At 43.2% G+C, this 25,303-nt stretch overlaps 1 protein-coding gene across 1 annotated transcript in view; it reads right to left on the bottom strand.

Moving 5' to 3' along the window:
- Positions 1–25,303, bottom strand: part of OXCT1 (3-oxoacid CoA-transferase 1) — a 570,108-nt gene that overhangs the window by 379,280 nt on the left and 165,525 nt on the right. Inside the window, exon 7 of the mRNA XM_029578060.1 lies at positions 16,126–16,186. Coding sequence (XP_029433920.1) covers positions 16,126–16,186 — 61 coding nt within the window. The remainder of the gene's footprint in view (positions 1–16,125; positions 16,187–25,303) is intronic.

Below are 25,303 nucleotides of genomic sequence, written 5' to 3'. Positions count from 1 at the left end.
ACACAAGCCTGCTTTGAAAATTACTCCAGGAAAGCTATCTGAACACATTTACACCTCCTAATTAGTGCGGGTAGTTTTCTTGCAGAGAAATACATGCATACTTTTAAAAATTCCAAAATGTAAGTACAAACCCCACCCTAAGAATACATTAGAGATGTGAATCGTTTTCCATATCGTCTTAACGATAGAAATCGTGTGGCAGGGCAAGGGATAGGGCACTAACTAACGGGAGTTAGTGCGCACTAACTGGGAGTTAGTGCGCACTAACTGAAAATGATACAATTTGACACTTTTCAGGTCAGTTAAGGTCAGTTTAGGAATGAATATGTATTCCTATTGGCTGCCCTCTTATTTATTCATGTTACCAAGCTTCCCACTGACAGTATATGGGGGATGGGAAATGGAAACAGTTGGTAGCTTGACAAAACAAGTACCGTATTTTTCGCTCCATAAGACGCACTTTTTTTCCCCCAAAGGTGGGGGGAAAATGTATGTGCGTCTTATGGAGCGAATATAAAAAAAAAAACAAACAAAAATCTAACAAACCCCCTCCCCCCCCGACTCCCCCAAGACCTGCCAAACGTCCCTGGTGGTCCAGCGGGGGTCCAGGAGCGGTCCGGGAACGATCTCCTGGTCGTGGGCCGTCGGCTGCCAGTAAACAAAATGGCGCCGACGGCCCTATGCCCTCACTATGTCACTGAGACCGACCGCTGCTATTGGTCGGTCTCAGTGACATAGTGAGGGCAAAGGGCCGTCGGCGCCATTTTGTTTACTGGCAGCCGACGGTCCTTTGCCCTCACTATGTCACTGAGACCGACCAATAGCAGCGGTCGGTCTCAGTGACATAGTGAGGGCATAGGGCCGTCGGCGCCATTTTGTTTACTGGCAGCCGACGGCCCTATGCCCTCACTATGTCACTGAGACCGACCAATAGCAGCGGTCGGTCTCAGTGACATAGTGAGGGCATAGGGCCGTCGGCGCCATTTTGTTTACTGGCAGCCGACAGCCCTATGCCCTCACAATGTCACTGAGACCGACCAATAGCAGCGGTCGGTCTCAGTGACATAGTGAGGGCATAGGGCCGTCGGCGCCATTTTGTTTACTGGCAGCCGACGGCCCTATGCCCTCACTATGTCACTGAGACCGACCAATAGCAGCGGTCGGTCTCAGTGACATAGTGAGGGCATAGGGCCGTCGGCGCCATTTTGTTTACTGGCAGCCGACAGCCCTATGCCCTCACAATGTCACTGAGACCGACCAATAGCAGCGGTCGGTCTCAGTGACATAGTGAGGGCATAGGGCCATCGGCTGCCAGTAAACAAAATGGCGCCGACGGCCCACGCCCAGGAGATCGTTCCCGGACCGCTCCTGGACCCCCGCTGGACCACCAGGGACGTTTGGCAGGTCTTGGGGGGGTCAGGAGGGTGGGGGGTTGCAGGAAATTAAGTCGGCAGGTCTTGGGGGGGGTCAGAAGGGTGGGGGGTTGCAGGAAATTAAGTCGGCAGGTCTTGGGGGAGTCAGGAGGGTGGGGGGTTGTAGTAAATTAAGTCGGCAGGTCTTTGGGGGTCAGGGGGGTGGGGGTTGTTAATTTAAAGGGTTGGGATGGGGGGTTTTTTTTGGGGGGAGGGGTTCCCAGAGAAAGAAAAGTTTTCTGATCTGGGGAGTGGACCGAAATGGCCCTCCCCAGACCCGAAAACAAAATGGGGAGAAAAAAAAAAGCTATGCACTCCCCTAATTTGCTCCATAAGACGCCCAGACGCAGAGCCGGTTTAGCACAATTTTTTTTTTTTATTTTCCCCCTCTGAATCCTAGGTGCGTCTTATGGTCAGGTGCGTCTTATGGAGCGAAAAATACGGTAATGTGATCAGTCAATGTGACTAGAACTTGTGCCCTAACCCTGATACCAGGGGTATTGTGATCTTCCTGCACACAGTGCCCTATCCCTATTAATACCAGGAGTGTTGTGATCTTCCTGCACACAGTGCCCTAACCCTGGCACCAGGGGTGTTGTGATCTTCCTGCACACAGTGCCCTATCCCTATTAATACCAGGAGTGTTGTGATCTTCCTGCACACAGTGCCCTATCCCTATTAATACCAGGAGTGTTGTGATCTTCCTGCACACAGTGCCCTAACCCTGGCAACAGGGGTGTTGTGATCTTCCTGCACACAGTGCCCTATCCCTATTAATACCAGGAGTGTTGTGATCTTCCTGCACACAGTGCCCTATCCCTTTTAATACCAGGAGTGTTGTGATCTTCCTGCACACAGTGCCCTATCCCTATTAATACCAGGAGTGTTGTGATCTTCCTGCACACAGTGCCCTATCCCTATTAATACCAGGAGTGTTGTGATCTTCCTGCACACAGTGCCCTAACCCTGGCACCAGGGTTGTTGTGATCTTCCTGCACAAAGTGCCCTATCCCTGACACCAGGGGTGTTGTGATCTTCATGTACACAGTGCCCTATCCCTATTAATACCAGGAGTGTTGTGATCTTCCTGCACACAGTGCCCTATCCCTAATACCAGGGGTGTTGTGATCTTCCTGCACACAGTGCCCTATTCCTGATACCGGGGGTGTTGGGATCTTCTTGCACACATCCCGGTATCAGGGATAGGGCACTGCATGCAGGAAGATCACAACACTCCTGGTATCAGGAATAGGGCACTGTGTGCAGGAAGATCACAACACCCCTGGTATTAGGGATAGGGCACTGCGTGCAGGAAGATCACAACACTCCTGGTATTAATAGGGATAGGGCACTGCATGCAGGAAGATCACAACACCCCTGGTATCAGGGATAGGGCACTGTGTGCAGGAAGATCACAATACCCCGGAGGAGTGAGGGTCAGGCAGCTCCTCCCTGTCTGTGAAGCCAGCCTCTCACTAGTAATGCAGGGAGGGAGCTGTCTCAGACTTCACCATCCTCCCCCCCCCACCCTCACCCACACACCATTCACTAGCTGGGACATGGGGGAAGGCAGGAGTGAGGGTCAGGCAGCTCCCCCCTGTCTGTGAAGCCAGCCTCTCACTAGTAATGCAGGGAGGGAGCTGTCTCAGACTTCACCATCCTCCCCCCCCCCCCCCTCACCCACACACCATTCACTAGCTGGGACATGGGGGAAGTCAGGAGTGAGGGTCAGGCAGCTCCCCCCTGTCTGTGAAGCCAGCCTCTCACTAGTAATGCAGGGAGGGAGCTGTCTCAGACTTCACCATCCTCCCCCCCCCCCTCACCCACACACCATTCACTAGCTGGGACATGGGGGAAGTCAGGAGTGAGGGTCAGGCAGCTCCCCCCTGTCTGTGAAGCCAGCCTCTCACTAGTAATGCAGGGAGGGAGCTGTCTCAGACTGGTATCAGGGATAGGGCACTGAGTGCCGGAAGATCACAACACCCCTGGTATCAGGAATAGGGCACAGGTTCTAGTCATATTGACTGATCACATTACTTTTTTTGTCAACTACCAACAGTTTTCATTTCCCATCCCCCCAACCATCACCTCAGTGGGAACCTGGTTAACATCAATAGATAAGAGGGCAGCCAGCCAATAGGAACACATATTCATTCCTAACTGACCTTTACTGACCTGGAAAGTGTCAATTTGTATCATTTTCAGTTAGTGCGCACTAACTCGAGTTAGTGCGCACTAACTCGGAGTTAGTGCGCACTAACACGATTTAACGATTTTTAACGATAAATCGTTAGAATTTCTATTGTATCGTGTTCTATAACGATTTAAGACGATATTAAAATTATCGGACGATAATTTTAATCGTTAAAAAACGATTCACATCCCTAGAATACATACCTCTGCTCATGGAGGGTAAACTCATGTGTATATACACAAGCTTAAAAGGTTACTCGCACATAGGATGGGCAATTTTCTAAAAAGGTCCTGTCTGCAGATAAAGCACTGTATTTTACCACAGAAGTGGCTTTTAAAATTATCCTCCCTTAAAATGTTCAAATTAATAGAGGAGAAAGCAGAGATTTTCAAGCTTTCAGATAAGCTTCCTTCACAACCTGCCACTGCACTCTACCCCTAATAACCCCACTAAACCATCTCTGAAAACGGATTTTTTTTCTCCCTGTCTGGCTTTAACTAAACATGTGCTGGACCCCTATGTCCCCCAAGGAAAACACTGAATGCATGTTCACAGAAATATTTCTGTTGTATCAACACATTTCCAAGTATTTGATAATTGATTTCTTTCTTTCATAAGAACATAAGAAACTGCCATTCTGGGTCAGACCAAGCCCAGTATCCTGTTTCCAACAGAGGCCAAACCAGGCCATAAGAACCTGGCAATTACCCAAACAGTAAGAAGATCCCATGCTACTGATGTAATTAATAGCAGTGGCTATTCCATAAGCAAACTTAATTAATAGCCGTTAATGGACTTCTCCTCCAAGAACCCATCCAAACCTTTTTTGAACCCAGCTACACTAACTGCACTAACCACATCCTCTGGCAACAAATTCCAGAGCTTTATTGTGCATTGAGTGAAAAAGAATTTTCTCCGATTAGTCTTAAATGTGCTACTTGCTAACTTCTTGGAATGCCCTCTTGTCCTATTATTCAAAAGTGTAATAACTGATTTACATCTACTTGTTCAAGACCTCTCATGATCTTAAAGACCTCTATCATATCCCCCCCTCAGCCGTCTCTTCTCCAAGTAATTCTTTTTCTAAGATTAATTTAAGAAGCAATATTAATACTGTATCAACTTGACCAAAATATTTAACAAATCTTAACTGTATGTGGAGACCCCTTGGTTCTCTACCAGGTCAAGATTAAACCAATTCTTTTGTGGGGAGGAAAGAAAAGAATAATGTGGGAGAGTGCGCATGGTGGACCCCTCTGATATAAATGCTCAAACCCTTCTTAGGGGCAACATGCTGGGATTCAGTGTTTCCTAACCAGTGTGCCTTCAAACCTGATCAGGGATGCCATGGAAATTCACCACTGCCTGATGCTCGAATCTAGGCCAGCACCTGGACTCGGTTCTCAGCACCTCTCAGCAGTAAAAGACACCAGCAGTGGTGCTCCTTTCTGAGAACATTGTAGTCATGCACACCTTCCTAGCTACAGCTTGAGCCCCGGATTATGGTAATTTACGGACAGCATGCAGGGCACTATGTGCAGCACATTCACACTACACATAGCATCTCCTCATCTTCCTCCTTTGATTCCTTCCAGCCTCTGTCTAATCCCCAGGCTGAGTGAGACAGGGACAATATGCACTGAGCAGTGGATGTGACTCACTCTGAGTGGTGAGCAGCAATGGAGGAGCTTTGGCTGCCAAATGCAGCAGCCAAAGTAATTAGTTGAAACAAGTGCCTAAACCACATCAGCATCTTCTTTCTTTCCTACTTCTATGTAGAAGGATTTGGTCCATTGTGACGAGTTTGTATACCTCTGCCCCCTTTCACCCTTTGCTTTAAAATTTGGAAGGCAAACTGTTGGAGCTTTCAATGTTCCCTGAGCTCTTTTTTTGGCCATATGGGTCCTCTTCATGGCTGCACTGCCTGCCCTGTGGAAGCTGGTGTGCCACACGATATATTTGTTAATGTAGGCATTCCTTGGGCTTGAAAAGGTTGGGAACCACTGCTATAGTTTTCACCATTTTAACTGTTTTAAAGGGAAAGGCCTCCGAGTAAGAACGTAGAGTCGGAGAGCTTTCCTTTATTTTGAAGAACCACTTTCAAAAACATTTTCTTTGGTGAGCTAGGAGTTTTTCCATCCTTCTGGACTCATGTGTTTCCCCTCTTTTTCTGTAAAAGGACTTTTGTTTTACTTTTTTTTCTTTTGGGTTCCCATTAACAAGAGGCTCAGCCCTTAATTTTGACACACAAAAGGGAGAGGGGGTCCCTTAACTAGGAAGGTACCTGGTGTGGTCAGCATCCATGAGGAGGAATGACGTAGCCATCCAGAGAAGAAAGAAGAGGGGAGAAAGGAGTTTGGATAGATCCCCAAAAGGGACCAGGTACATCTATGTGATGGTGGGAGAATAGAAGTAACAATTATCAATCTGAGGAGAACATGAGTTCAGAGAAGAATACTGCATGGAGGGGTAGGGGATGAGATTTTGTACATAAATTAAGCTAAATTAATTGACTTAACATAAACATGGAAGAGAAATTCAACAATGACTCTAATCCATCAGGAAGGCAAAAGAATTCTACATTCATAAATTTGGACTTTCATAAAACTGGCCTTTACATCTCCTAATAAAATTAAAGTACTAAAGAGGTCACAAATTTATTTCAAAACCTTGATTGTAACATCTCTACACGAAGATGCACCTGTAAAGACCATGTCATCGTTACACAATTCAGTAAAGGTATTGTTGGAAACCATCACAGCTTCCAATGTGCTTTTTGTTGTTTAATGAACTGAGTAGGTAATTATCACTGCTGTATACACAAACTGTATTCTGGGGATCTAAGTAATTACAAATGCAAAAAGGGCCTAGAAGGCTTAGCTTCCCCCTTCTCAAGGAATCCTGGATAATAGGGAAGTGTGATTTGAGATATGGCCTCTGAAAACACTATCCGGAATAACCAGCCAGGGAGAGATATATATAATTGCTGATGTATTATTTGTAAATGAGAACTATAGTAGCAGTTTTATCTGCTCAGGGCAGGTTTTCTGCAGAGGAAAATTCTAATACAATCCAATAGGCCAGGCACACATTCAGAAAACACGGATCATATGCAACTCTCTCCATAATGTGTATGTGTACATTTGACAATATATATACAGTATATATTCATATATGTACATACACAGATGTCCCGATACAATGATTGCATATATACATCTCTCTCTCTGCGTTTGTGTGTATATGTATGGAGAGGGAGATTATATATATATATATATTTGCAGAGAGAAAGAGAGATGTACGGATTCAGAGACAAGCTTTTTATGGGAACATGTATCTACACACACATGGAATCGGAAATGAAAATTATACAGCTACAGAAAAGTTTGTTTTAAAAAGTTGATTTTAAAGTATTTTTCCTTAAATTAAAAGAAAATCATACTTGAACTCAAAACCATCTTATGTATGTTTTAATACTGCCAGTAGCCACACTCATTAACCTTCAGTGATCACAGCTCAAATGATCTGCCTCTGGTGCACATGCCAGACAGGAGAGGCCAGACACACTGTCTAATACTTTTGACTCCACTTGCTCAAATCGTGACTAACAGACATTAAAGGCCTCTCATTTTTCTTTAATACACCTTAGCTGAAATGTAATGTAGACAAGCTGTCATCTAGAATGGAGAATATTTATGGGACAAGCAATGTAGAATTATACACAATGGCAGTTGTAGATGTTTACAGAAAATGAATCCCTGGGAATGAAACTCCAATTTAATGTTAATACCTAGCTAATGATAAAGACTATAATTAAGCAAGTCACATGTGTGCGGTATTATCATCCTCTAAAACATGCAACCTTGCAGTTGATTGCACAATGAAAACGGAAAGGTATTTTAAGTTGGTCACAGTAATGTTATGGAAAGGGTTTGTTTTTTTTTTGCCAACAGGTTCCTCCTGCTCCTTTCAGACTCCAGTTCAATTGGAAACTGAGTTCTTGGCAACATAAGCCTTCATCTGCATCTACCTGGGGAATTTTTCCCCTATTTTATAACTCACTATCCCTTCCCCAATGAGCCCACATGTTGATCACTGCAGTGCAGTCCAACTGGGAGTCATGAATCAAGGCTCCCTCTGGAATCTTGTAATCATGGGCCCAGAATCCAGCCTCAAGGTTATCACCCTTAATTGATGATCATTACTCTTTTCTCCTCAGGGACCATCAACCCTGCCTCTACATTATCCTCAACCAATCTAGTAAACAAGAGACCCAACTCAGGGATTCAAATGGGGACCTTCTGCAAGAGCCAGTGGGTCAGCCTCCAAAAATTTTATATTAACGTTTGTTTTTTCAACAACCATCTTCATCATCAAATACTTAATCAAAGGTGATGCTGAAAGACAATCTCCATCTCAAGCACTCTCATCTTCAGAATCCACAGGGGTCTAAAAATGGAGAGTGGAGAGGAAAGAGAACGATTAGCAACAATAATCGTTTGGAACTTGGTATGTTTTTTTGATATGGCGATATCACCACATGGGGGAGAGGGAGAATATCGGTGCACGAACAGAGATATGCTTGAATTTTAAATCATGTGCGCACTTGCGTGCATATGATTTAAAATACACCTGCCGTGTGAAATTATGTGCCTAATTTTAAGAGGTTACCCAAGCAAAGCTACTTCACATATATTCCATAGGGCTTTGCCTGCTTTAACATGTGCATGTAAGCAGATTTTACAACATGCTTGTGCGAGGGACATCCCGAGTTTTTCAAATTAATTCACCATTTTGCCTAGTCAATCTCAAGGCCATTCAGACCCCTCCAGTTCCTTAAACTGCATGACCCCCAATTGACCTGGACTCCTAACTTGTCCTGTAAGCCCAAAAATGCAAGATCTGCAGACTTGCTCCTCATCAGTAGCCACAGTAAAGTTATGAGGCTAACAAGCCTCACAGTATGTACACAGTAGGAGCTGGAATGTTAACCCAAAGAAGTATAGTATTTCAGCATATTTTCCATCTGATTGCAAAACAGTGTATGGCAACTACACAATATAGTGTGTATACATTGAAAGAGTGAGGTCCCAGGTTCTTCCCCCTCCCCCCCATATTAAAAAAATAATCCTGCCAGCAATCCAGTGCTGCATCAATCAGGAACAGAGCTGGAAGCGTAAACTACTCATATCTTTAAATATATCTGAGTAAGTAGCAAGTTGTCCACTCACACAACATTACTTAAAAACTTAAACGGCTGTATTCAAACATAGCCGGATAACCTTAAGCAAGTATTTATGGCAGGGTGTTTCTCCTGCTGAATATACACGACAAATTATCCAACTAACTTTAGCCAGATAACTTGCCCACTACTTGGCCTACTGGATATGACGCTCAATGGGGCGGAATTTAAGAGCCCTGCTCGCCTAAATCCGCCCAAATCCGGGCGGATTTAGGCGAGCAGGGCCCTGCGCACCGGTGAGCCTATTTTACATAGGCCTACCGGCGCGCGCAGAGCCCCAGGACTCGCGTAAGTCCCGGGGTTTTCTGAGGGGGGCGTGTTGGGGGCGGGCCCGAACTGCGCGGCGTTTTCGGGGCGTGTCGGGAGCGTTCCGGGGGCGGGCCCGGGGGCGTGGCCGCGCCCTCCGGACCCGCCCCCAGGTCGCGTCCCGGCGCGCTAGCGGCCCGCTGGCGCGCGGGGATTTACGTCTCCCTCCGGGAGGCGTAAATCCCCTGACAAAGGTAAGGGGGGGGTTTAGACAGGGCCGGGCGAGTGGGTTAGGGAGGGGAAGGTGAGGGGAGGGCAAAAGAAAGTTCCCTCCGAGGCCGCTCCGATTTCGGAGCGGCCTCGGAGGGAACGGGGGTAGGCTGCACGGCTCGGCGCGCGCCGGCTATACGGAATTGATAGCCTTGCGCGCGCCGATCCAGGATTTTAGCAGCTACGCGCATATCTACTAAAATCCCGCGTACTTTTGCTTGCGCCTGATGCGCCAGCAAAAGTACGCCAAATCGCGCGGTTTGAAAATCTACCCCAATATGTTTAGTCCTTTTTTCCCCCATGGCTTCATCTCCATGCTTTAAAAATGTATAAAAGCAAGCCCGGCACAGAGTTTCTTGTCAACATTCAAGGAAGAATTAGGAGATCTACCTTATCCCAGCAGGAAAATTAACAGGGAGAACAGAGTTCTAAGAGAAGTCTAAACAGATGTGAGTGTTTCAGTCCATCTGTCTTCTGTGTCAGTAAGAGCCTTAAAAGAAAAGCATGAGACAACGTGGTTGATGGGAGAAAGCAATATGGAGGAAGCAAACCAGGATGAAAATCTGCCCATCCTGACTCAGAAGTGCACTATCAATTTGACCATCATCTCTCTACAAGAACCCTGTAGTGCTGGGCCAGCAATGGCTGAATTATTGTCTTTACTTCGACCTCTGAGGTCATCACAGAGCTGCACATTCAAACCACAAGAATTCATGAGCTCAAAGGCAGCTTTTGAGGCCCAGATTGCTGTTCAGGTTCAAGCCTCAGAACGCCTATTTTGGTCTTTGGCTAGACTACCAACTGCAATATGCATCACTATATACTAGTAACCAGTTTTCAGTCATCTAACACCAACCGCATGTTCCCATCCACCAAATCTTCTCCCACCCCTTCCCCTCCATCATGCAGGAGGCCCATGTCCGAGGGCTATAGACCAGAAGTAGAAAGGATGGAAAGAGGCATCCAATGTTTGGTGGAAGGAAGCTGCTTTCTCATTGGTGCTCCATTTCTCCATGATGGCTTCTGTGAGGGACTTACGGTACTACTGACGTGCTACAACCGACTCTTTGAGGACATGCAAGACATAGAACAAATGCAGTGGAATTTTTCTGCACAATCTTAGTAATGGATAAGAATCTGTGGCAAGGTCTTTATTTGAAAATGTGTCACCATTGTGCCTTATATAAGTTAAAAAAATGTAGTCCTCTGTTATCCTTGTGCTTGGAAATTCATTTGCAATGTCTAAATAAATGGAATCATTTTTTCAAAAGGACAAGTGAATGCTGTTGTCACTACAGTCTCTCCTTCTCCATCTGTCTCCTGTCCTGTATTCTACATCTTCCATAACTTCTTCCTTTGCAGCAGTGATGTCTCATCCATTTGTAACTCTCAATACATGACAGATCCACCATATCTATCCTACTGATGACAAGGAGGGAAATATGCCAGCCCTGACTCTGGAGGGCATGGCATGGGATCATACTCCTCCTCTATGGTTGTTGGGACTAGTCCTGACCCTATCCCCAGTGGTGCCCTGTGTGGGCACCTTGAAGATACAAAAGGATCCACACAAAAACAAAGAATTAGGGGGGGTACCCTCAAAAGAACAGCATATGGTTGAAGCCCCCTCCCTCCCCAAGGTGCTGGCAGTCCTGTTTGAAGTAGAATGAAACAGCAGAATGACACCATCCTTTAAAAAACTAAAAGCTCTCCACAAAGAGCTCTAGAGTCAAACAAAAGGAATTATTGATCTCAACTAAGTCCTCATTGCCTAGACTGCTGTTCAAACCTCAGAACACCTGCAATGGTCTTTGGCCAGATTAACACATCCATAATAGCATCATAACAGCATTGATCAATAGAACTGTGTCATTCTATATAACTTTATGGAATTATGTAAGGCAGTAAAAGCCTTGTGTCTTCTAGATTGTGGAGTGTTACACCATTCATAATTCAACCAAAGTGTTTGCTGGCACTACAATTCTTTCAATAATGTGCACAGCAAAAGGTTAACAGTTAATGTGAGGCAGGTGTTAAATTATAGGCCTTAGAGAGGATAGCATATGATGTTATTTCCAGTGAGCCTGCTAAAACCCAGTTTGCATATGGTATTCCTTCATTAAATGTAGGTTGGCACTAATTCTTTAGTATACCCGCTAGCATCTTCTAAACTCAGTTTATAGCCCAATATTCAAAGAGGGTTTAGTGACTGATTTAAGGCACCTTAATTAGAAGCCTTATTTAAGCACTTATATTCCAATGTTTAATTTCCTAAATAAGGCACCTTAAATAGCTGAATATAGGTACCTAAATAAGGCTCCTAATTAAGGGGTTCAACTTAGAAGAGGTACTGATTCCCTAAATTTAGGGGCCAGCACTGGAAATCAGTATCAAGTATCTAACTTCATTCCCCTGCCCTGGGCCAGCCTATTTTTAAGATGCCTTGTAATTTAAGGGTCCTAAATTTAGGGACTCAGAGACTGCTAGTTTTTAAATTCAAAGGTCTAGCTCTTCTGATTGCTGGATTCAGGGATGGTAACTTTAAAACGAGCACACTGGTATCCATAGACACACGTATATGGGCGTGGAAGTGCACATCCATAGGAATTTTAAATCACGTACACAACTGCACGAGTATGATTTAAAATACATCTACTGCGCATATGTGTGCACATGTATGCACGGCCAGGCTATTTTATAATACGTGCGCAAGTTATAAAATAGCCGCGTGCCTGGGAGTAGGCTGATGCAAGCGTGCACATCGTGTGCCCGTACACCTGTTTGAAAGTTACCGTCCCTATTTGCAGCTTTGAAACTATGCATTGCTCATGCACTGCCCAGATATTCGTGTATGTGGGCCTTTTGACATGAGCAATGCTTTTAAAATTCACTCCATGCTGTATAGCACGCTAATATTTGTACATGTTAAATAAACTTAGCGAGCACACTAACCTTTATACATTGAAAAACATATAGTTTAGATTCTGAATAAATTAGTACCTGAGGAAGTAGGGGAGGAAAGCATATTTTAAAAAAATGCCAAAATGCTCTGTGAATTCACTAAACAGACATGAGAAATATCCCTGCCTAAGAAATTAGCAGCATGCCTACAATTATTTTATCAACTTAATTAAAAGTATCTAAGAATTTCTGCTCACTGTAATAAACAGCAGCATCAGCTCCTCTCAATCTCACTGCCATGTCATCCCAATCGTTTATATTACCATTTTTTGCCCATTTTAAGAACATACATATTCATGCATTAGACAGCAATGACATTGTACAGAGTTGATGAATACAGATCAGAAAACACTTGCTCTACTCATTTCAGCTGTCCTGCCTTATTTTTCCTCTCAGTCTATTCTTCATGCTCTTCCTGCTTTCTTTCTTTTTGCTCCATCACCATGCCTTGTAGTTTTCCTTCAAATATATTTTGCTCTTTATTTCTTCACTGTCCTTTCCTCTTCTCTCATTTACCAGTTTTGTAATTTCTCTTGCCCTCACTGAAGCCTCCACATATTGCAGTAGCAAGCAGTACTCATCAACTGCTGTAAAGCAGATCAGTTCTTATTCATGAAACTGCTCTGCTAACGAGCATTCTGCAGTAATGTCTGGATCCGGGAAGAAATGAGCTACAATTTGTAGATGCCAGATTTAAGGACCTTGCATTTCGAAAGGCAGCATGTCCTCTGATGCAGATGACCTTTTCCCATGATGTAAAATTCTACAGGAAACTCTTCACTGCTTCCACCAGCAACCGGCAAAAGGACACTCACAAGGAAATATATTTCAGTATCCTGTACAAATGCCATTCCTTTTTTCAGTCTCTCCCATAGATTGAGATTGTACAAAACTCAGGATGGTCACATAAGGGAATTATAAAGCTACATTGTTTTCCACACCTTACAAGCTTGAACAATCACAAATGAGCTAGAAAAGTAGTCTCTATGGCAGAGGTTCTCAACCTTTTTCCCATTGTGACACACCTGACAGTCCACGCTCACATGTGTGACACACGGCTCATTACAATTCACGGCGGAAATAGAAAATAAAGGTCCAGTATTATTTTTATTGTTAAGAATGACACAAGGAAAAGATATGTATTCTGTCTGAACAGAAATTGCATAAATAGTAGGGATGTACTCGAAACCCGAACGAGTTTTTCCCGAAATTTCGGGAAAAATTTGTTTTCAGGGTTAGTGCGCACTAACTCCCCGTTAGTGCACGCTAATGTAAAAATGTTAAGTGTGCACTAATCCGAAATTTTGGTGTCCTCCCCCCCCCCACCCCCCGAATTTAAAAGGGCCGAACCGCGGGAACTACGAAATTTCCTGCGGTGGGCCAAAAACAAAGCACATCTCTAATAAATAGTAAACATCCCACACCAAAACAGCACCAATTTCCACCACTCAAACAGTAACCACCTTACCTAAGAAAAGGCAACACTGAAAATATTACACCAGGCCTTAAGACACCAATACATCTCCTATTAGGAAAACGGACCAAGTCAGGCTGCTATAAAGCCCTACACAGAAACTACACGCCAGCAGAAATCCTCACCTGAATCACAGGTGCTGACAAAGAATAAAGAGACCAAAATGCATAACTAGAAGCATGTAGACAAAAACTGAATTGGAAACCGCAATAAGTCAAAGTCTCTGTATGCAGTGCAACAAAGGAAAAAAAAGAAACATCACCCATCCTTGTAAAAGAAATCTAAAATCACTAGCAGTAAAACCATACTAATAAAAATAACAGATTATTTCAAAACAGCTGATGAATGGAATATCCAATAATTAAAAAAACTCATATAAACATTTTCTAGATACCAATAACATATTTCAAAATAGCAGACACAAAAACCCAGTAATGAAAAATAATAAGGATACAAAACATTTTTTGCTCTGCATACCTGGTAACGTTTGATATCCAGGTGCCCTGAGATTGTTTTGAATTAGCAGGAGAAGGGATGGTTTGCTTGCAACTTTCTCCTCTCTCTCACACTGGCTCCCACCCTCTTCACACCACAGATTCCCCCCTCCTCGGAACCCCCTTATTTAAAAGAAGATATCCTTGTGGTCTAGTGGCGGCCCAGAGCATCCCTCTAGATTGGGCTGGTTGACACCATTTTCAAAAATTTGACCTTATTCTGAGCTGTAGCTATCTCTCTGGGAAATAATGCAGCTTCAGTCAGCTGTATTATTTTATTTACATAAGATTACTTTCATGCATTTGAAAATGTTATGCATGCAAAAATACATGCAAAGCAGCTAATATCTAGGTGGCCTTTTTGGCCTAAATTTATTTATTTAAAATCTTTTTTTATACCATCGTTAAGTTAAATACCATCACAACGGTTTACAGGAAGGCACATAAATTAAGGTTGGTTAATGTATTGGAACATACATTCTATATAGGTGCCATAAAGATTCGGTAAAATAATTTTGTGATCAATATTATTTGGTGAAAGTGATAAATCATGTCCTTTTATACAGGTTTCATTCTAGATTACAGGTTTAAGTTTATAAATTGAATATTTCTTTTATGTTAACAGTGTGATAAAATAATGAAAGCGCACATCTCGAGTTAAGTGTTGTGCGCGGGTGTTCTACAGCCTGCTCCCTTCTATTTTCTATTCTCTGTGGGGTAGATTTTTTTTAAAAGCGCAATCGCGTACTTTTGTTTGCGCAGCAGGCGCAAACAAAAGTACACTGGATTTTATAAGATATGCGCATAGCCGCACGTATCCTCTAAAATCCTGGATCGGCGCGCGCAAGGCTGCCGATTTTGGGCAGCCTGCGCGCGCCGAGCCGCGCAGCCTGCCTCCGTTCCCTCCAAGGCCGCTCCGAAATCGGAACGGCCTCGGAGGGAACTTCCTTTCGCCCTCCCCCTCCCTTTCCCTACCTAACCAACCCCCCCCGGCCCTATCTAAACCCCCCTTACCTTTGTTCCTAGATTTACGCCTGCGAGAAGCAGACGTAAATCTACGCGCGCCGTCTCCGACCCGGGGGCTGGTCCGGAGGCCTGGACCACGCCCCCGGGCCGGTGCCACGCCCCCGGTCCCACCCCCCGAAACACCGCGCCCCGCCCCCGAAACGCCGCATCATCCGGTCCCGCCCCCGACATGCCCCTTCAAAATACCCCGGGACCTACGCGCGTCCCGGGGCTCTGCGCGTGCCGGCGGCCTGTGGAAAATAGGCGCGCCGGCGCACAAGGCCCTGCTCGCATAAATCCAGGCGGATTTACGCGAGCAGGGCTTTTAAAATCCGCCCGTTTGTGATAGGCTTGTTTAAAAAGCCAGGTTTTTAAACTCTTTTTAAATGTTTTGAGATCTCTTTGTAATCTGATCTCAAGTGGCATGGTGTTCATTAGTATAGGTCCTGCCAGTGATAATGCTCTTTCTCTAACTTGTGTTAGTCTTGCTGTTTTGACAGAGGGGATGGTTAGTATCCTGGCAATATCACATATCACGCAATAAACAGCGGTTTAATTTCAATAAACAGTTTTTCACACTTTAATCACTTATAGTGTTTTTGTGTATGAAGCCCTTAGTCTCCTAAGTTTTCAGCTGAAAATTCACATAAATTCAGGGTCCTAAAATTATCCTCTAAATTCAGAACTGCTATTCATTTGCCTATATTTAGGGATCAAAATTCTTCAGGACTGGTTATAACAGACAATAAAAAGGCTGCTTAACTGAATAAATGCAAATGTTTTTCTAAAAGTCTATTTGTATATTTAAGACAAGAGCTTTCACATACCTCTACGACTGTTATTTTTGCTGCTTTGCACATTGGTTGGTTAAAATTTCTTGCGGTCTTCCTATTAAGAAAAGAAGGAAACAAATAAGAATATATAAGTGCTAAAACGAAAATGTTCAATTGATACTATTTTCTTTCTTCTAGCAGGAGTTCTACAAAAGTTCTATATAAAATACAAAGTTGATTATTTTCAGTCATTTGGTATTAAATTGTTTTATGGCAGAAGACATACTTGAAAGAATATCTGGGGGAAAAAGGTTACATCAAACTTGAAACCAAGCTGAAATTTGCCTGATTTGAGTTCTACCTTGAATTATTCACACATCTCACTGTACCCTGGTATCTGATATGGGATACTTAAATGGTTCACACATCATATAACATCATTTGATTTATTCAAGCTAAAATGGACTCATTAGATCCTGTGTATGTGAGGCTTGGAGAGTTGAATGGCGCCTATTTTAATTTTACCACACCTTTCAGGTAGCTCGACCTCTTGTCCATAAAGGATTTAAAATGTTCACAAAGGACCTTTGCCCTCTTCTTAGGCTTATACAGAAGAGATAGGCTGTATCCACCATAAGAAGCTGAAGTCATCATTAAACAGTTTAGACCAAACATTGACAAGTAAACTAGACAAGTTGGGTAGGAAATACAAGCAAGGCAAAACTAGTATCCTTTCCACAAATGAAAGGTGTATTTATATATGGGAAAACCAAATAATGATACGGCCATAAAACTTCAGAGACGAGAATAGAGTAAAGCAACTCAATTCTACAGATGTAGAACATTTTTGAAAATTATGTGCATAAACACCATCAGTTGTAGTAGTAATAACCCGAACCTGAAAGCCCTAACAATAGAGGATGGTCTGACCATTATCTCTATCACAGAGGTATAGCACATTGAGAACCATAACTAAGACATTGCCAACCAGGTTGTATCACTGTTTAGAAAGGACAAGTAGGAAAGGTAGGCGTGGTTTTTATGCCAAGAACAGCATAAAGACAAGTGACTATACAGGGAACAAAGGAGAAAATATGTTACAAGAGAAACAGTAAATTGAACAGTCAGCTGTACTGGTGTGTGTACAAACCTTCAAAATAAGGAAAAGCATTGGAAAGGGATTTGGCAGCTAGAATAGAGATGCAGTTGGTGCGGGATTTCAATTTGTTACATGTGGATTGACTGATCCCAACTGCAAGTGTTAACTAGGAGAAGTTAAATCCTGGAGGCCCTTCAAGTAACCCTCCTCAGCTATTAATATCAGAACCCAAACAAGATGATATAATATTGGATTTAATATTCAAAAATAGGGAAAGCAGTACTGATATCAAAATGGGTGATTGTGCTGAATGGAGGCACCCCTTACAAATAATTTTAAAAAATTATATTTGAATTGAGGACCCTGAGAGACAGAGGTGAGAAGCTAAGACCTGAGCCACTGGAGATGCTCAGAGCTAGCCCTGGTCTGGATTAATCAAAACCCCAATGGAATGCTTTATAGATAATTGAGACTGATTGAGCTACTAATCCAATTAATTGAGAACACATGAAGTTACCCAGGTAAGGATAGATTTTCATTGTCCGAATCGCAGAACACCATGTATGAGAATGAGGCACCCCCATATATGGATTTTCAATAATTGAAACAAAAAGTTGCCTACCAGAGAGAAAGCAAAATTGCTTACCTTGTAATAGGTGTTATCCCAGGACAGCAGGATGTAGTCCTCACATATGGGTGATGTCACTGACGGAGCCCTATTGCGGGAAAACTTTCTGTCAAAGTTTCTAGAAACTTTTGACTGGCCCTGTGAGGCCACTGAGCATGCCCAGTATGCCATGATATTCTCTGCCACAGGGGTCTCTCTCTAGTCTCGTATGTAGCAATAAGCGTTAGCAAAAATAAAATAATAAAACGTATCAGACCCAACTCCGCGGGGTGGCGGGTGGGTTTTGTGAGGACTACATCCTGCTGTCCTGGGATAACACCTATTACAAGGTAAGCAATTTTGCTTTATCCCAGGACAAGCAGGATGATAGTCCTCACATATGGGTGATTAGCAACTACAGGCTGAGTCATTCTTACAGTATACCAACAGCATACAACTTGTGCAACAAGCACAACAACTGGTGCACTGTTGGAAAAAATGAGGCAGCCTGAAAATCACAGCAGGATGGATGTAGAAGGAGTTGGAGTTATACTGGAAATAAGTTCTTTAAAAACAGATTGACCAAAGGCTGAAATCTTGTCGTCCTTCTTTGTCTAGACAATAATGAGCTGCAAAGGTGTGAAGGGAACTCCATGTGGCAGCTTTAACATATGTCTAGGATAGGCAGTTAACGGTAAGTGTGCTACTGATGTGGACATAGCCCTTACTGAATGTGCTTTTAACTACCTCGCCCATACTCTCATAGAGGGTTTCACACCTCCCGATTCACGAGTCTTCGGAGGATGGCGGTGGAAGTTACGATTCTTCCCCAAGACCATCGGGACTTCATCGCATAGACTTCCAAAGACTCCGTTGATGCCTTTTGAACATCCATTCGGTGCAAATTCATCCAGGTCCTCGGGAGATGCTCGGAATCATTTTCCATCGATACCATCGAGGCCCATCCATTCCCCATCGATGCTCTCACTACCAAAACACATTTCCACAAAAGCTGCGTTCAAATCAAAGCATATTCAACTGGAAAACCCTGACTCTCCTCATCATCCTCCATATAAACCCTGGAGGGATGATGATACAGATACAGAATCAGAAGAACTACAATCAGAGCCCTCTCCACCAGAGGAGAGAAAAAGATCTCCTCCAGATCTGTCGTTTATAAATTTTATTAAAGAAATGGCAGACATTTATGAAGGAAGATTCAAGACATAAGGCTCTAGAAGTACTGCAGTTCGTCGATGCACCGAAGGAGATTATGGCTATCCCAATCCACGAAGTCCTTTTAGACCTACAGCAGTGAATGTGGGAGCATCCCTGCTCAGTTCCAGCAGTGAATCGGAGAACAGATGCCACTTACTTAGTGCAGCATGCCCCAGGGTATCAAAAACCCCAACTACCTTACCATTTGGTAATTGTTGAATCGGCTCAGAAGAAAGCCCAAAAACAGAAGCCACATTCCTCTGTTCCACCAGGAAAGGAACAACGCTTCTTGGATACTTTAGGAAAAAAGGTCTATCAAGGATCTATGCTGGTAACACGTATTGCAGCATACCAGCTGTATATGACCCAATACCAACGCAACTTGTGGAAGCAAGTAGAAGGTATTGTAGATAACCTACCACAGCAATATCAACAACCCTTAACTACATTAGTTGAAAAAGGTTTAGAGTCTGGCAAACACGAGGTACGAGCAGCATATGATGCTTTTGAGACTTCAACTCGCCTATCTGCCTCAGCAATAAATGCAAGACGATGGGCCTGGCCCAAAGCCTCAGACCTTTGACAAGAAGTTCAAGAACGCCTAGCAGACCTTCCTTGTGTAGGAGACAATCTTTTTGGAGAAAAGATACAAGCTATAGTATCTCAGTTGAAAGACCATCATGAGACACTCAAACAGCTCTCCAAATTGCCAACGGATCAGCCTTCCTCCCTAAGACGGCCAACTCGCAGAGACACGAGGCTTCTTCAGCCCGCCCATACCGTCCCTCGCAGAGAGGTCATCCACGTCAGACGAAGCAAAAAAAATCCAGCCACCACCCCAAAACTGGACCAGCGGCTGGTTTTTGAAACGATCCAAGAGAACAGCTTCTTTCTAAACCCACTGCCCTCCCTACCAGTCAGAGGTTGACTTCATTATTTCCAACACCAATGGAGTCTCATCACAAAAGATCAATGGGTATTAGCCATACTAAATCGGGGATATCGCCTAAAATTCAAAACAATACCCCCGCATTCTCCCCCCATGCCATTTTGGAAAAAGGTGGTCATCACATCTCATCTCCAAGTAGAACTCTCTTCTGCCTAAGAATAAGCAGATGGAATACATGTGGTATTGAGGGATTTTGAGTAGTAGTATAAGATAGATGGGTCTCCAGCCCAGGCATTACTAGACGCCGGGAGTGTGAAGATCATCATCAGAAAAGAATTGTGAGGTGGAGCCAGACTGACTACAAAAGGACGATGACCCTGGCTTGCATCCATGGGGACCAGCAACAGTATCCCATGAGCCAAGTCCAGCTGAAGATCCCAGCTGGCCAGAACAGAATGGGAATTCTTCCCTGGCTCCCTTCCAACATAATGATAGGACGGGACTGCATGATTTTAGAAAATTTGTGGAACCAGCTCACATTGGGTTCACCTAACCCCAAGGAGGGCTTACTAGTAGAACCCCAATGTCTCAGCTATACCCTTGGGAAGGGGAAAGTCCAATCACCTAGCTTTCCTAGGACTCACAGGGTATTACAGAAAATGTATACCTAACTACTCAGAGAAGGTCAAACCAGGCTCTAAAACAGGCCATATTTTCAGAACCAATCCTCATCAGTCCAGACACCTCAGAGGTAGGCTTGGGGGCAGTCATGGAATAGGGTGGGGAACGAAAACGCTGATGTGAACTTCCTGTCTAGAGAAGTGACTCTAGTTCAGACAAGCACTTACTCTAGTAAGGAGAAGGTATGTGAGGGAATATATAGGAAACTCCCTCAGTCCTCCTTATGAACCAACTCTGCAAGGAATTCTGGGTCAAGGGAGGCTCCCCTCACTACAACATAAGAAGTAAAGACCCAGAAAGGTCTGAGGGGCTCCAGGGAGAAGAGAGAAAGCTATTCTATGCAAGGATTACCTATATTTGTTTAATACATATTATCGATCTCCTCCTGAAGAGGGAAGAGTTAGCAATCTGTAATAAATCTCCTCCCGGAGAAGGAGGCATTAGCAATCTGTTATGGAACTCCTCCAGGAGAGGGAGGAGTTGGTAATCTGTTATCAATCCGCTGCTAGGAGTTAGCGATCTGTTATAAGTCCACTAGGGAGTTGGCAACCAGTAATAGATCACTCCACCAAAGGAGAGGCACTAACAGTTATAATATTCCGCAGGCGGGGTTAATGATCTGTAGTGGGTTGGCTTCCCAGAGTGACAGTCTGGATAATACCACTCTAGTAGTGTAAGGAATGAACACTTAATGTAAATTGGTGAATCCCTGGGCCGATGGCAGAATTCAGCGCCCCCAAGAGGATATCCTGAGAGGGACCACCGGCTAGGCTGGAGTATGGAGACAAACACAGATAGTTCTTTTATTAGACAGGAAGTAGAACCACCAGAGGTGGCAGTAGTGAGCTGATGTGCCCGGCAGGGCTGAAGTCTCTCAGATACTGGAATTGCGGTCTCTGAGCTGTAGAGAGAGACTATAGGTAGTAAATAGACAGGGTATGCTGGATACATAACCAGTAGTAGATGATACACTTACAATTGTAGATATCCGTAATGGCTTCTATGCAACAGAGAGTCTTCAGTATATTCAGGAACAGGAGCCGTAGGCTAGTACTGGTTCTTATATGCAGTCTGGAATGAGAACTCACAATATCTGTGTATGAGATGGCTTCTGGAATAGAAGAGAGGCTGTGAAGGGTTTTAGGAACATAGGCCCTCGTGGAGCGAGTACCGGTTCCTATCTGTAATAGAACTCACAGTGTTCACGTCTGCGATCGCTTCCAGGTAGTAAGGAGTCTTCTGAGCATTCAGGGATGTAGGCCCTCGAGGACCGAGTACCGGATCCCGTCTTAGCAATCTGAAATCAAGAAGAAAGAGCGGGTCCCCCGAGGAGCGAGTACCCCTTGGTAAGTTTGTGGAGGCAGAGCAGCAGAGAAAGAATTCCCTGAGTGCCATTAGTCTTGGACAGCCGAAGCTAGTCCAAATGGAGTCCTTGCTAACTCGATTCGTAGTTGCAAGCAAAGACCTTTTAAGTTGGAAGCTGATGACGTCACTACGGGGGGACGCCCCTGAGGTTCGCGCCCTTGCCGGTACAAACTCAGGAGCTCGCGCGTCCTTACGTCATCAGGAACATGGCGGATCCGCAGCATCAGGCCAGCCCGGGGATTCCAGGAAAACTGCGAGGAGAAGCCGCAGCAGCATCTGTCTGTCAGACCCGAAGGGAGTCGCCACTAAGATAGAGAGGGTGGAGCAAGGGCGAGAATAGGCGCGAACGCAACAATACAAAAGACTGCTGAGGTCCTCCTGGCTATTTCCCAACCCGTGACTGCTCCCAAGCATACAGAGAGACTTTCCGTATGATTTTTTGTTTCCATTTATTTTGTCAATTATCTGAATCTTTTAAAACTGAAAAGCATAATCCCTGAAAATAAAAGCCTAAGAAAAATTTAAAATATTTGATATTGAACAAGAGATTGGCTAGATTCTGTGTCTCCCTTGCAGTAACTCAACTGAATCAGCAGCCGCTACTTAGCCAGAAGTACTTATTCAGTTAAGTGATTGCCGGCTAAGTGGAGGGCAGAGCAGAGGCATAACTGGGAGGAGCTGAGTTAGCTAGATAAGTAATCTAGCTAATGCTGATATTCGGAGTTAGCCGGGTAACTTGTCCAATTAACTGTAGTCATGCTGGAGACCTGTCCTAAAGTTGGCCAGATAAACTTGTCCAGCTAACTTTTAGATAGCTGGGTCTATCCAGGCTAAGTTGGCCGGATAGTTTTATTCGATTAACTAGCTCAACCAGATAATAGTTGAATATTACTTCCTTAGATGCCAAGATAGTACTCCATTACCCTCCAATATTAATTTTGTTTTTCTGTGGATTATGAAGTGTACGATGTATATTGATTGTTAAAGGCTAAGCTGTTATTTTGTTGTGTTTAATTTGTTTATTTTTAATATGTCTATGTCTTATTGTAATCTGCCTAGCACAGCTGGTCTGGTATAGGCAGAATATAAAAACTTTTAAATAAAACAAATAAATTATTCACTCAGCCCACAGCCGTATCCACCTGGTCTAGGGGAAGTATTACCACAGTGATCAATGAACAGTATTGCTCAATATAAAGATAGCATAGATGGAAGATTCTGGATTTCAGAAAGGTCAACTTTGCAAAGATGGTAAGAACCTATGGGAGGTTTTGTCAGGTGAATAAAGGACTAGGTGAAGTAAAAAAACACTAGGTAAAAAAAAAAATTATTTGTCCAAAAAATAAAATCAATAGGAAAAGAAAAAGATAAGCATAGTTCTAAAACAACATGGCTGAAAAGGTAAAGGCTAAATGGCAGACACAAGGGATCACAGAGTGAGAACCGGGAAAAAGAGAAGAATGGAAGATATTCAGAAAAGATAAATGGAAGAAAAATATAGCAAGGGAATTAAGTAAGATGAAGATACTTTTTAGATACATTAGTTAAAGTAGATCTACAGGGATGAGATTACAAGACTCAAAGGAGAATGGAAGGAACATGTGTAAAAGGACCAGGAAAAAGCAGAAATAATGACAAATAAGTTTTGTCCAGCATTCATAGGTAAACGGTATGGTAAAAAATGCAAATGCAATGGAAGCACAAATTGAAGGAAAGTGCACTCCAGTTAATTTATGGAAGACAAAATCTAGATATAACCAGCAAAGATGTAGGTGGATCTGACAATAGAGCTACATGGCATAATAACAGGTTACTGACTTGACCATGAAAATCATCATTTTGTGAGGCAATCTGAAGAAAATTTGACTCTGTGAACCTATATCTTTCTTTCAACCTAACCTAAATATGTGAACTTCTCTGGAGAATTAAAATCTACATTTTAGTATATGACGAGCGTTTCTATTATGACAAGAAAATCACCATGGACTTTGAAATAGTTTCTGTCCCAGAAGCCAAGCAGAATGTCCTGATGGAATATTTTGAAGGGAAATGGACAAAGTCATTTGCACTAGCAACTGAAGGTGCTATGACAGCATGGATGTAGATAATTTTAGAATATATCTTCAATAAAATGGTGATACTCCTTAAATCTTACAGTGAAATAAAAATAAAGTTCAAAAAATGGTGAGACTTCAAAAATTAAGCTGCACTGCCACCTTCAGGTATTTGAAGGTTCTAATCACTGCATTGTATGCAAGAAAAGCAAACTACAAAGAAAGCTATTTTCAAAGGGCTACAGAGTCTCATTTTGAGAGTATGGGATCTTTATAAAGTTGTGCTAATATCATCTGCAACAGATTTAATAAAATTTTATTTGTAAACCACTAGTGTAGGATAATGTGGTACAGAAGTTTCTAAATGGTTTCTAAAGTTCCATCAGTACTTTAGAAACCATTTTCTACTAAAGAGTAAGATTTTTCTTTATAATCTTTTTTATTAACACCGAATAGCACAAACAAAAAGAGTTGGAAAAAACCCCAAACATATACAGAACAGAATTCATCATTTGGAGACAATTTAAAAAAAATGATAGATACCATGCTTAAGAATGTGATATATTGTGTTGGGTAAAATGATAACCATTTTCTAAATTCATGATGCCACTTGACCTTTGACTAGTGAAAGTGTGCCATTCCTCTCAATACAATTGACGAGACAAGGTCTGTATATAGCTCCTTGAATCTATCCAAGTAATTCCTAACTGGGATGCATATCTTATAGGGATGTGTAATCGCTTTTCCCGAAGTAGGCAATGTCAATGAAATTGCCTAATTCAGAATTTGGGAGAACCGAAAAACAATTGATTTTTTCGGAAATTTCAGAAAAAATGTATTTTCGAGTTAGCACACACTAACTCCCGATAATGTGCACTAATCCAAAACTCGGGGCCCCCGAAAAAAAAAAAAACACCCCAAACCACGGGAAAAACGAAATTCCCATGTGGGGAGGCCAGAAACGAAGCACGACACAAAATTTTAACCCAAAGCACAGATGAGACAGTAACCAGGGGGAAAACTCTAATGTCCCCTACAGTTTTTAAAAATGGAGACCACGCCTTGGGGTCATTAGATACTTGTCTGTCATATAAAAAATGTAATTAGTTCCATAATAAATACCTTCCATACTAATTACAACCTGCTGTTCACAGATGATGTGATGGGAGATCTCCAATAAACTGTCGATATTTTGTCTTGCTGCCACCAATACATGGTATCTAAATGATCCACTGGCATCTACAGGACAGAATGCATTTGTAGAAGTATGCCCCATGTTTGGCTGAGAGAAACAATGGGCAGAAAAGCTCAAATGATGC

This window comes from Rhinatrema bivittatum, chromosome 1 (assembly GCF_901001135.1).
Source record: "Rhinatrema bivittatum chromosome 1, aRhiBiv1.1, whole genome shotgun sequence".
Taxonomy (NCBI): Eukaryota; Metazoa; Chordata; class Amphibia; order Gymnophiona; family Rhinatrematidae; genus Rhinatrema; species Rhinatrema bivittatum.
The sequence above is the reverse complement of the archived record's forward strand: the minus strand, read 5'-3'. Positions and strand labels throughout refer to the sequence as shown.